A 14,082-nucleotide genomic window follows, 5' to 3' on the forward strand; every position below is an offset into this window, starting at 1 on the left:
CCCATAATGACAACGTGAAAAAAGTTTACTTGAGGTTTTTGCAAATTTATTAAAAATAAAAACTGAGAAATCCCATGTCCATAAGTATTCACAGCCTTTGCTCAATACTTTGTCGATGCACCTTTGGCAGCAATTCCAGCCTCAAGTCTTTCTGAATATGATGCCACAAGCTTGGCACACCTATCCTTGGCCAGTTTCGCCCATTCCTCTTTGCAGCACCTCTCAAGCTCCATCAGGTTGGATGGGAAGCGTCGGTGCACAGCCATTTTAAGATCTCCAGAGATGCTCAATCAGATTCAAGTCTGGGCCACTCATGACATTCACAGAGTTGTCCTGAAGCCACTCCTTTGATATCTTGGCTGTGTGCTGAGGGTCGTTGTCCTGCTGAAAGATGAACCGTCGCCCCAGTCTGAGGTCAAGAGCGCTCTGGAGCAGGTTTTCATCCAGGATGTCTCTGTACTTTGCTGTAGTCATCTTTCCCTTTATCCTGACTAGTCTCCCAGTTCCTGATGCTGCCACCACCATGCTTCACTGTAGGGATGGTATTGGCCTGGTGATGAGCGGTGCCTGGTTTCCTACCAACATGAAGTCTGGCATTCACACCAAAGAGTTCAGTCTTTGTCTCATCAGACCAGAGACTTTTGTTTCTCATGGTCTGAGAGTCCTTCAGGTGCCTTTTGACAAACTCCAGGTGGGCTGCCATGTGCCTTTTACTAAGGAGTGGCTTCCGCCTGGCCACTCTACCATACTGGCCTGATTGGTGCATTGCTGCAGAGATGGTTGTCCTTCTGGAAGGTTCTCCTCTCTCCACAGAGGACCTCTGGAGCTCTGACAGAGTGACCATCGTGTTCTTGGTCACCTCCCTGATTAAGGCTCTTCTCTCCTGATCACTCAGTTTAGATGGCCGGCCAGCTCTAGGAAGAGTCCTGGTGGTTTCGAACTTCTTCCACTTACGGATGATGGAGGCCACTGTGCTCATTGGGACCTTCAAAGCAGCAGAAATTTTTCTGTAACCTTCTCCAGATTTGTGCCTCAAGACAATCCTGTCTCGGAGGTCTACAGACAATTCCTTTGACTTCATGCTTGGTTTGTGCTCTGACATGAACTGTCAACTGTGGGACCTTCTATAGACGGGTGTGTGCCTTTCAAGTCATGTCCAGTCAACTGAATTGACCACAGGTGGACTCCAATTAAACATCTCAAGGATGATCAGGGGACACAGGATGGACCTGAGCTCAATTTGGAGCTTCATGGCAAAGGCTGTGAATACTTATGGACATGTGATTTCTCAGTTTTTTTATTTTTAATAAATTTGCAAAAACCTCAAGTAAACATTTTTCACGTTGTCATTATGGGGTGTTGTGTGTAGAATTCTGAGGAAAAAAATGAATTTAATCCATTTTGGAATAAGGCTGTAACATAACAAAATATGGAAAAAGTGATGAAGCGCTGTGAATACTTTCCGGATGCACTGTATAGAGATGTATTTAAATATTTAGAGATAGCTTTAAATGTTTTCAGGGTATCTCTAAATGATCGTTTGGCTTGCCACATCCGTAGTGCAGGCGTGGTGAACTCCAGGCCTAGAGTGCCACAGTGGCTGCAGGTTTTCATTCTTTCCATCTTCTTAATTAGTGATCAGTTTTTACTGCCGATTACGTCTTTTAATTCACTTGACTCAGGCCCCATAGCTGTTTCTTGTTCTTTAATTAGCAGCTAAACAATAATGAGACACACATGATCAGCACCCACCCCTGTGCCCATCACACAATATCTGAAATTAAAGACAGGTGATGGCCTTGGTAAGGTTGATCTCAGATCACTAAAACATTTCGACGGTGCTCTTAGAAAGAACAGAAAAACAAGTGTGCTGTGGCAGAATGAGAACAGCAATAAGCCATGGGATTAAATAACGGCTTTAATTAACAGCAAGAATTGGCTTCTCATTAAGAAAATGACTGGAGTGAAATTGGTTGGAGTTTGAAGCCCCAGTTTAGCTCGTTTCACATCTCATTTCTGCTTGGCTGTCATTTAATGAAGAAAGGAATCCATTCAGAGGGCTGAACTCTTCGAACAGGGCCATTAAAGTGATGGGGAAAAAGTTAATTAGCAGTGAAAACTGGTCACTGATTAGGAAAAGAGTTGAATGAAAACCTGCAGCCACTGCGGGCCTGGAGTTCGCCACCCCTGTCGTAGTGGATCAGCGGCTCCGCGCACGACGGCTCTTCTCTAGGAAGTGGGGGAAAAAAAGAGTGTCTCGTAAAATTATGCAAAACACGCCCACAAGAAGTTGCTCTAACCAATCGGCGTCTCGCGTTCTGAAACGTCGGTCGTATTATTTAAAACAGCCGTGGCGAGGTGTATTGTGGGTAAAATGCTAAATAGCTGAGCGTTTACCGCTGCAAGGAAATATCTTATTAAGTGTTTGAAAAAGCAAAGTAAGCATCGTTGTAAAACGTGAACGAGAGGGCGAAGAACGAATTAGCTGTAAGTACGAAACTTTAAAGGTAATGCTGCTTGTGGTACAGGGCTGGCTTCTAAAGTAAACTGGAAGGCGGTGGCCCTTCGTATAACTCGGTTGCTTGTCTTGTCTTCTACTTTTGCGGCCTTATTCTAATGCCGCGCATTTCAGCGTTTAACCGTAGTGCTGCGAGCCCGTCCTCGTCTCGTCAGGTACTGGCAGCTTCTTCAGGCTCAGCGTGACGCGCCGCAGCACCGCATTAGCAATGACGAGCAAAGTGCGCTCCTTGTATAGAAATCTAAAGGCGGAAACCCAAATCTGCGGAAGGAGGAGGAGACGCTCGCTGCCCGCTCTGCCCACTGCCACCTGCCTGCCGTGACTCGCGTGTGTCTCCCGCCTCGAGGTGTCCGTGCGCGGCGCTCTCTGCTGGCGCGAGGCCGTAGGGGACGCGGAAATGGCACGTCAGAGCGACGTTCAGCTGGACGAGGGGTCTGCACGCTTTAACTCCTCAAACGCTGTGCAGTTGGACCCGCATGGCGGTCGGTGGTTACTCCATCCAGGTTCACCGCTCATACTTTCAATTGATGTCCAAGTTCTACAGATAGAAAGTTCTAAGAAGTTCCAGGTATTTGTCGTCTTTGCCATAGCTGTACATGTTTCTTTAGCCGTTTCCTTTTCTAAGTGATCATTTTCTGTACAGTTTGTTTTCTTAAATAGAACATTAGAAACATTTTGAGGAGAACGGGCAGTACAGCTTAAGAAAGCTCTTCACTCCTGTCCCCTTAATTCCTCCAAAATAACATCAAGTCAAGTTTTGGACGGTACACCAAACTACTTGTTCTCTTGTGTCTGTGGTACTCTGTGTGAAGATAAACTTTCAAATGTTTGTGTTGAACTCGTTTTAAAGTCACCATCTCGATCCATTGGACTGATTCCCTTTAGAATTGTAAACACTTCGATCAGGTCTCCAATTCATCTCTGCTCCTTTAATCTTTCCTCATAACTCATCTGCTGTAGCCCCCCGTAATCAGCCTAGTCGCTCATCTCTGGACCTTCTCTTGTGCTGCTTTGTCTTTATGGAGACCCAAACTGCCCCCAGGACTCCAGATGAGGCTTCACCGGTGTGTTATAAAGCTGAGCAGATACTCCTGTGACTTGTACTCCACATGTCAAGGCGCTATATAACATGACATTCTGTTAATGGCTTGTCTGGCAGTTGATAGTGATGAGTCCACTATAACTCCTAAATCCTTCTCGTAAGGTGTATTCTTGATTTGCAGCCCTCCCATTGTGCATTCAAATCCTACATTCCACATATTTGATATTTACTGATATTACATTTCATCTGCTGTATCCACTTGCTGATGATTAGCAATGACGTGGGGGAGACATCTTGAATGATGAAGGAGGGCAATGGCTGCACTTCTCTTCTCACTCATCTGCTCATGGAGAAACTGTTTTTTACAAATAAGCAGACAAGTGACTGTATCACTGAAGTCATTTCTCCACTTTACCCATTCAGTGTTGTCCACATTTGGATACAGTTGAGGAAGAAAACTGTACAGAAAATAATGAATTATAAAGAAAATGAACCTTTTAAGGTTTTGACAAATAGTGACGTCTTCAGCAGTTCTTAGAATGAGAGACTCTGAAAAGGACAGGCCACTAAAGAATGAGATCAATGAAAAGAAAGGATGCTGAACTGATTATGGAAATTGTTGGGACAAAAATAAAAATCCACAGCCATCCTACAGGACTGAACTTGAGAAGCACCGAGTTAAACTTTCATGACCACAAACTCGTGTCACTTTGTACTTTTACAGTCGGCCACTTTGTGACTGCCTCCATTTACCTTTATGAATGATTTTAGATCTATTTCAGGGGTCCTCTACTTCAGTCCTGAAGGAGCCAAGCCACAGTTCCTGCAGGTTTTTGTTCCAATCCGGTTTCTGAATTGTAAGCCGACTAGCTGCATGTGATCTTCAGGCCAAAAGAACAACCTGAAGACCCCCTAGCAGCTTTATATATATTGTGAACTTGGAGAGGCGTCCGCTGACTCTTAAGAATGACCCAGTGCAGAGAACATGGACCCACCTGTGTTTGCTGCCCCACTGGCTTTCGTAAGAAGACACTCTCGATACCATATCACAACACTATTACTGGCATACGAATCCTGTTAATGTTTGTCTTGAGAAAATACCTTCAGATAGACTCAGTTTTTAGTGAAAAGTTCAAGCGTTCCCCTCCGTTGCTGATGTGGTACACTTGCACGTTGTTGAGCCGCGGTGTTGGGTTCATTTCGACTTTGTGTCATTAGGATGGCGTCGTTGTTGCGTGCACACACACACACACACACACACACACACACTTCTTTTGTAGTCCAGGCAAGTGCTGAAAAAATGTAAAAGTGCATGCATGCGCCATCTAGTGGATGTGACTGAGTATGAGAAAAGCACACTGCTCCATATACACACACACACACACTCACACACACGTCTTTCATTTATATATGTCTGAGTATTCTAGCAGTTTTTGCTTAAGCAACATTTTAAGTTAACTCAGTCAATTGTTAGAATTCCCAACACATTTGTTTCTTTTTGGTGTTAATCCTCACCCATCCTGGCAGTTAATAATTATCGAGATGTAAACGAAAAAGTAAGCAGTATTGTTGTTTGGCAAAATTTATCAAAGTATTTTTTTGTAGCAGATTTGCTGGGTTCAGTGGTGACTTTATTTGCAAAACGTTTCCCTCAAAATTCACTATGCGGTTGGCTTAGGATCCTAACACCACATGATGCTTTGTTAGGCCAGGGTGAGCTGTAGCAGCCAGTGTTAGATTGGGATGTCACTACCTGATCTGTGCTGCTTGTCTACTTACACTTCACACTTCATGGTGCTGCTTGATCTACTGTGCGCATGTGTCCGTAATTGATGGCATACTGTATGTGATGTCACTATCCTAAATTATGAATTCTTTTTTTATTATGCAGTCATAACATTGACTGAACAGGATTGCAGTCTATTTGAGGGCACACTTAATTACGTACTCGCACATTCATTAGTGTAGAGTCAGGTTGGGGTAGCTAATAAGTAGAAGGAAATGAAACTGGACACCAGAGTACCCAGAGAAAGGGCACAAGGACGTGGGGAGAATGTGCAAACTCCACACAGGTCTGAAGATGGGACTCTGGAGTTGTAAGGAATTGTGTACGAACTCCAGGATGCTTTAGATATCTTGATTGGAGGAGTTAAATATTCAAATGCGAATATTGTTTGATATTAAAAATTAATATATATATGAATATTTAAAATATATTAAAACTAGCAAAATACCCGCGCTTCGCAGCGGCGAAGTACTGCCTTAAAATTTTTATTAAGAAGAAAATTAAACCTTTTTAAACTGCGGGAAAATACACCAATAATTATTTGTTAACGATCTCTTTGTATACCACATTGTGAGTTCGGCCCTCCAGTTGTAATCTGACCAAGCTGTGCGCTGAGCTTACTCTGAGCATGTAACGTACAGTTGGCCTTGTGAACAGTAATCTTGTCTCAAATCTCACAGCTTGGATGGCTGCTGTCGTAATCGGTTTGAGTTTCGTGGTTTGTTTCAATGACGACAGTATTTGTAGGACTTGTGTTGAAGTGACATTCAGCATCTGTCAAGCGTTGTAAGTATACAACCGGTTTCATCGATAAAATCACATCCAGCTTTTGAGAGTTTAAACATTCATAAACATCAAAGTGTCCACTACTCAAATCGTCACCTGTCAATCTAAGATGTTTAAGAGGCATTGGCGGTTGTCCAAAGGTGTCAAATATTTGCCCATTTCGGTACACTTGAGAGCAACAACCGAACAATTCAGCGGCAGCCATCAACTCACATGCAGAACCATAGGTGAAGGGCTTAAGCATTTCACTCTTCTAGTGCTCCTGTGTAGTCTAATTATCTCCTGTACGTCATCAGTCCACACCTTGAACCTGTCCAGTCATTCAATACATAAGACACAATGGATATCAAGAGTGAGCCTGATATGGCCGTGCAATATGAAACACAGAGAATGGAAAAGGCAGGTGGTATCTCTGGGCATGGAAACCACTCAGTAAGTGACAGTTCTTTGATCGATGGCGATCACCTCGATAGACATGTTAATGGGGGTACGGTTGGAATGATAAAGGAAATGGGTACCTGAACAATGTAAAGTAAGTCTAAAATACACAATAACTACAATCGTAATAAATGAACAATAAAACAGCAGAGACGCAGTGGATTAAATAAAAAGGCTGTAGTTATCAGTAGGGAGACGTGAATCCCGTGGCGAAGCAAGGAAGGGAATGTAGAGACCGGAGCGACGGACGGCCTTATATAGGCAGGCAGCCAACAACGTGGGAGGCGTTGGGATGAGGGACCCAACGCCACCTCACACGGTGACCGAGCTGCAGGCTATGAACGTATATATGTACGTAAGTAGGATTCAGTTAGCGTTGGGAACCCGCGTACCAAATTTCTTGAAGATGGGCCCATAAGTAACAAAGACTGTTGAAAAGTTCAATATGGCGGCTGACAGTGGCATCATACCACCGAAATAAGTACGTACATCAGTTTTGGTTAGCGCAGGGAAGCCACCTACTAAATTTTGTGAAGATGGGGCCAAAAATAAGAAAGTTCAACATGGCGAACATTGCCAACCGTTATGACCGTTATGCGTAGAATTTTGAAATGAAACCTGTTTAACTTTTGTAAGTAAGCTGTAAGGATTGAGCCTGCCAAATTTCAGCCTTCTACCTACACGGGAAGTTGGAGAATTAGTGATGAGTCAGTGGGTCAGTCAGTGAGTGAGGGCTTTGCCTTTTATTAGTGTAGATTAACATTGGATGTTATGTAGACGTTTTTGAAAACTAAATAGATTTATAGTTATACAATAATAAAAAAACAGTTAAACGGCAAGTCCCAGTACCATTGACTCTTTCATGGCTGATGTCAACTTTTGTCAAAAGGAGGAGTTGACAATGGTAATCGGCTGTAAACTGTGACAAAACCAACCGTTCTGTTTTAGTTGGACTCTCGTTGCTAGAAGGAAAGTTAACTTCATTGGTTTTGACCGAGATTTCCTGTGCTTCCGTGAGTAGCAAGGCGCAAGCAACGGCAAAATGGCATTGACATCTGGTGAGAGATCAAAGCAGATGTGTAGCAGAAGCAAAATACTCGGTGGACGACGTTTTGCCTCATCTCTCTGAATTGGACTATGATTTGTCGGACTCCAATTTTGATGCAAGCAATCGAAAACGAATGTGAGGTTCAGCTGACTGGTCCCCAGCTAATCGATCTGCTGAACAGGTTCATGAAGCTGACACGCCTATGCCAGTGTTTGCCTTGCAGCACTGCCACTTAAGAGGTAGAAACCAGATTGCAATGCACTGCTGCCCCAGCCACGTGAAGACCGCTTGGCAGCATGCCTGCCACACATTCTTGGCAAACTGGCAGCCACAGCATGCAGCAACAGACGTTTTATGTTGATTTCTGTCTGAAGCCATTGCTTTTCAGAAAACTATTATTTTTGGAAAAAATATTCAGCCCTCAAAGAGTTAATTTACATATTTGTACCAGTGAAGCGCCGACGATGCGAGTTTTCCATTAATGTTCTTCTAAACGCTAATTGTCAAAAGCAAAATGCCTGAGGTTTTCCAGGTATAATGGTACATAATGCATCTTATTTCATTGATTTAAATGATTGTTACTATTGGTTTGGTTTATTTCTTTTTTCAGTTTTTTTTTTTCCCCATTTTGTGTGTTTTTTCAGAAACTTTCACTCATGGATGCCAAAACTCTTAGTGCTAAAAAGGAGCGAATCCAAAGGCAGATAGAACACCTGGAGAAGAGCCTGGGGTCTGCTGCTATTGATCCAGACATATCGTCCTCCGAGACTGATGATTCGGATTTGGAGTCGGGTAGTACAGCTGTATTTATCTACAATTCAGCTCGTAGTGTTTAACTTGACATCAGAATGTGAACCAAAGGCTTATTCTGTCGTTCTTTGGTTAATGCAGTTTAATGATGTCATTATTAACCAACCCTCCCAACTCCCAGCGCCTTTCTCCCTTTGGTGTTATCAGCCATTGCTAGAGCTCTCTCTTGTATTTCTCTTCCACAACGGTCTCTCCACTTTACTCTCCACTTTTGTCCAATCTTACCACACATGTGCCTCTTCCTGTTGTATTGTTCTTTCCTGATTCTTTTCTTTTTTGCCTTGATGCTTTGTAATTCTCTCTATTTCAGTTGTTGCTCGTATTTTTAAACTTCTTGTTCCACTTTATGATCACTCTTTGTCATTTTCCTGTTTCTTTTAACTCTTTTCTGTGTTTAGTTACATTCCCTTCATTTGCCTTGACCTTTTTCTCTCAATCTGTAAAGTTGCATTTCAGTCCTAATTTGTCGTCTCAATGTGTGTTAACAGATAATTCGAGCGATGAAGCTGTGGTGCCCAGTAACTTGGTAAGTTTTTAGGCCTTGGGGTGGGGGGTGGTAGATGCATTTTAAAGCTATTGGTTGTTATTTACACATTAAGTAAATACTTTTCAAGCAAATAGTAAAACAAGTAAAAATCTGCCCTTTACTGGATCATTTTTTTAATTTAGATCAATAGTTGGCTAATTGTTTGGTGTCTGCTGAATGAAATATTGAGAATTTTAAACAAACAGCTGAAAAAACAGGCCTTTTGAAATAAAAAAAAAATGTTTTTGGATGACCCTTTAGAGCAGGGGTGCCCACACTTTGTTTCGGCTTGCAAGCTACTTTTAAAATGACCAGGTCAAAATGATCTACCTACATTAAAATATATATATATATATATATATATATATATATATATATATATATATATATATATATATATATATATATATATATATATAGCATTCGAAGTCTGAATCACAATCTGATTCTATGGGTGGTTACCTACCAGGTAATGCGTGTGGTTGGTCTGCAAGTCGGCAAACATCCGCCACGGGTGCCCTCTCAGTTGCGATAAGCAGATCATAGAATATTACATAGTTAGCTGTCAAATAATGCAAAGAGTACACGACACATGTTTCGCCCTATTTTGGGCTCATCAGGCTGTGGAGCCGACCCGGACACAGACAGGCGGACATGTTGTTTGTCACCACCACACGTATTTTATTTACAATATGTACAATAAATGGTCACTCAGACCCAGTCCAAATAGTGCACAAACCCCAACACACACAGTCCTGGCCACACAATGCCTTCTTCTCAGGCCGCCTCCACACCTCTCTCGTGCCTTGTCCGTCTTCCACCCGACTCCAGCCCTGAATGAAGGGAGATGGCCCCTTTTATACCCTCCCGGATGAGCTCCAGGTGATTCCCGACACTCCTTCGTTACGCCGCCAGCGGCGGGCCGTCGGCTGTTCTCCCGGCAGCTCTCCGGGTGTCCCCTTAAATCTTCCCCCCAGCACTTCCTGGTGTGGCGGAAGTGCTGAGGCGACAGGTCCCCATCCCGTGGCCCCCAAAGCAACCAGGAAGGCGGCCCCCACGTGATCCAGGGTGGGCGCAGACCCACATCCTGTCCCTCACGGCGTCCTGGTCGGGTTGTTGCCCCTGGCATCCCTGACAAGGCTTACACACTCACTGCACCCCTCATCAGGGATCGAACCTCAGACGTCAGAAAAACGCACTTCGATTCTGACATTGTGAGAAAAAAAATCCTCTTCCAATTCCACATCCAGCGCATACCCTCCCCAAACAATTTTTTTTTAAATCCGTTCTTTAGTCGAAATAAATTGGAAGGCTAACTTGATCACTTAGATAGCCAGAGTTTTGCAGTAGCTGGCGTGTTTTATCATGTGTGCGGGATGACCAATGTGTTAGAAGAAAAGAGATCTCAGACTGGCCGCCCTGAATGTCAATCAAGTGGCAAATGCCATAGGGAGGATATACGATAGACTAACATTTAAAAAAAAAAAAATATTTTAGAATGCAACGCGATCTACCTGCACTACCTTTGTGATCGACGCATTGGGCACCCCTGCTTTAGAGTAACAAGTGGTAGTTTTTTTTTTGTTAACTTCTACTATACTGTAGAGAATAACTCCTAATAAAACCTCCGTTTATCCTCCTTAATGCTATAGCAGGATGAGATACTGCCCATCTGCGTTAGGTCCGTCATGATTGCAGACCATCCTCTTCCCGTATGTCGTAATGTGTTGTACAACTTAAGTGACTGTTTTTCTTTGTACTGACTGGATTGTGTTGTTTAATAAATGAATGCAACTTGTTACAGAATGTTGAAGATTTGTCTGCAAAGAAGGTGAAAATCCAGAGGGAAATAGAAGAGTTGGAGAGAACTCTGGGCCCAGCAGCCTCTTCTGTAGATGCAAATGTAATAGACTCCAATTCAGAGGATGAGGAATCAGACAAAGGTACTGCCATTTGTATTGGCCTTCATCTGGCTTTTAAAAGTGTTTTTAAATAGTCGATGGTGTGTCTGGTATCTGCTGCTGTGTCATCTCTGAACAGAACAGAAATTCACAGTGCAGCACTGACCTAAGCAGCTGTTCCTGGTATAACCGTGAGCTGCAGAAACACTTGTTGTGAAAGCTGCGTTTTGTAGACAAAATTCAGTTGTATTATTTTAGGTATCATTAGACTTTGGAGGGCAGACGTTGTTTAAACAAAGACCCTTATGCAGTAAGCAGACCAGAAATTGTTTCTAAGTGATGGCCTGTTAACTTCCATTTTCAGTCTTCACGTCATATAAATGGTTGTAGTTGTACAGTACACATTTCATTGATCTGAGATAGTTGTTCATAACTCTTTTTATTTTATTTCCTAATAATACAGTTATTGAACTGTTGATTTTTAGCAAGCATTTCATATAGCCGAAGAAAGAGAGAAATGTTTGTACGGCTTAGTATCTGCTTTTTCTTAAAATTGAATTTGGATCCAGTGAGAGGCCTACAGATCTGTGTATTGTGAAATTAAGTCACAATCATGATTAAAGAATTGAGAGCTCCATGTAAAGCATTAATTTTGTCTGAGAAATATGTTTTATTGCATGAAATATATGCGTTATACAAAAAATAGATCGAGACTGGTATAGATAGTAATTTCACTCAATGCACTTCTTTCACTTTTGTACTTGATGCACTATATATCATGTTTACAGTGCACAGGGATCTCGCCCAAAATATGTCTTATGTCTTCCATGCACTTGAGTGGTACAGTACATTAAAATCCTTCAATGTGAGCACCTGTCATGCTAGATTTGTGAGTTTACTGATTACTTGTAATGAGTATGACCTTAGAATTCAGGGCAGATCCAAGCAACTGTAGGCCAGTAAGCTTAACATGCATCACTGGAAAATTAATGGAAGGATTTATTAAGGGTAAGATTTGGCAACACATGGTAAGGACAGGACAGGACAGTCAGTGTGGGGTCAGAAGAGGGAGGTCGTGTTTTACTAACAGGCTGGAATTCTATGAGGAGGCAACAAAAGGAGACGACCAAAGTGGAGCAGATGAGATTATTGATGAGGACTTTCAGAAAGCATTTGATGAGGTGCCACATGAGAGGGTGGGCATCAAACTAAAAGAAGTGGCAGTTCAGGGTGATGTTAATACATGAGTGCAGAATTGGTTCAGACACAGGAAGGGTGATTGTGTGAGGAACCTCCTTAGAATTGGCCAAAGTTAAGAGTGGTGACCAGCAGGGGGCAGTGCTGGGGCTACTGCTATTTTAAATATCTATAAATGATTTAGATTGGAATATAAGTAACAAGCTGGTGAAGTTTGCAGATGATACCAAGATGGGTGGATTAGCAGATCATTAGAAATTCTGCCGTAGTATTCAGGCTTGGGCAGATGAAATTTAATGTCAGTAAATGTAAAGAATTACACATAGGAAGTACAGATGTGAGGTTTAAATACACGAGGGGTATAATTTACTGGTGAGGTCTCATATGGAGTCCTGTGTGCAGTTTGGGTCTCCAGGCTACAAAAAGGACAGAGCAGCACAAGAGAAGGTCCAGAGAAGAGCGACTGGGCTGATTACGGGCTACAGGTGATGAGTTGGGAGGAAAGATTAAAAGAGCTGAGCCTTTACAGTTTAAGGAAAAGAAGATTAAGAGGAGACCTGACTGAAGTGTTTAAAATGATGAAGGGAATCAGTCCAGTGGATCGAGACTTGTATTTTAAAATGAGTTCATCAAGAATACGGGGACACAGTTAGAAACTTGTTAAGGGTAAATTTCGCACAAACATTAGGAAGTTTTTCTTTACGACAGAACGACAGACACTTGGAATAAGCAACCAAGTAGTGTGGTGGACAGTAAGACTGTAGGGACTTTCAAAACTCAATTTTGACGTTTTTTTGGAAGAATTAAGTGGACAGGACTGGCGAGCTTTGTTGGGCTGAATGGCCTGTTCTTGTCCAGAGTGTTCTAATTGGCTCCTTTTTAAATCGACAAGTATAATGTTCATTGAGGTGTCTTGATGAACTCGCGGTCAAGCAAATTCCTCAGGATTCACTCATCACTGTAGGTGAATAGGAAGGACGAGCTCATTGGGCTGACTGGCTGTTCTTGTGTCAATTTTTCAAATGTTTTAAATTTAAATGTCATCTAGTTTATATGGAAAAATACAGTTTTTGATTCCCTTTACAGTACAGGGTTCTGAGTTTTAAAGTTACTTATTCATTTGCTGAGAAGCAAAGCCCCTGAAAGCTTTAAATCATGACTTTTATTTAGTATGTGGACCCATTTTTGTATGTCATTATTAGTATTACCCATCTGTAATAGCGAATGATTGCTCCAACAATTTTAACATTAAGAAACAAATGTGGTGTCATCAGGGTCATTGTCACTGCTGATACAAGTTTAGTTAATGGAGTTTACCCCCCCATAGCCCCCACTGTGTTGACCCCCTCTTTCCATACCGTTTGTCCTTTTGTATTTTCCTGGGTTAGTATAACGTTTTCCCTAGGCAGACAGAAAACCATGTATGTTATTTATCGTTAATATCTCCATAAATTATTGAGCAATGTAAATGTTTTGCACCTTATGTAGCAGGTATTTGAAAGTAGTGCTTACTCCAAGTGTGAAGTGAGTGTGTAATACTAGAATGACAAGTTCATTTAAAGGCACTGCTATTTTACTTTTTATTTTACAGATGTAGATGCTGATGGATGTCTTCAGATTGATATGGTAAGTAATCCTTCATGTTTGGTCTTTGCTTCCCTCGCCGTTTTATTATTTTCTTTTCTTTTTGTTAAGATATGTTAGGAACAGTAATTGAACAGTAGCCTTCTTGTGTGTATGAGACTTACAATGAGCACTTGTTCGCATGACTAGCTCAGTTTTACTGATCATTTGAAGTTCATTATTTGTCTTAGTGTTACCTTTAATAGGGTTGCCTACTGATTACTTCTTGCTTAAATTATTTTTTGCTTCGTGATTTCTTTAGGATGCGTCGCTGCTATTTTATTTCTGTTATTATGAGACTAATAAGATTTACTTCTTATTTTACCAAAACCTCCCTAACACACGCAAGAACTTCTGGCTTGGATAATAAGAGAGCTGCTGCCCTCTGATAACAGGCTTGTAGGTAG

At 42.0% G+C, this 14,082-nt stretch overlaps 1 protein-coding gene across 1 annotated transcript in view; it reads left to right on the forward strand.

Moving 5' to 3' along the window:
- The first annotated feature begins 2,324 nt into the window (after positions 1 to 2,324).
- The window catches only part of snapc4 (small nuclear RNA activating complex, polypeptide 4), a 96,093-nt gene continuing 84,335 nt past the window's right edge, over positions 2,325 to 14,082 (forward strand). The window contains 5 exon segments of the mRNA XM_039762592.1: positions 2,325 to 2,487; positions 8,263 to 8,410; positions 8,917 to 8,954; positions 10,759 to 10,897; positions 13,644 to 13,678. Of these exon segments, the coding sequence (XP_039618526.1) occupies positions 8,275 to 8,410; positions 8,917 to 8,954; positions 10,759 to 10,897; positions 13,644 to 13,678 (348 nt within the window). The 5' untranslated portion in view covers positions 2,325 to 2,487; positions 8,263 to 8,274.

Source organism: Polypterus senegalus, chromosome 9 (genome assembly GCF_016835505.1).
Source record: "Polypterus senegalus isolate Bchr_013 chromosome 9, ASM1683550v1, whole genome shotgun sequence".
NCBI classification, from domain to species: Eukaryota; Metazoa; Chordata; class Cladistia; order Polypteriformes; family Polypteridae; genus Polypterus; species Polypterus senegalus.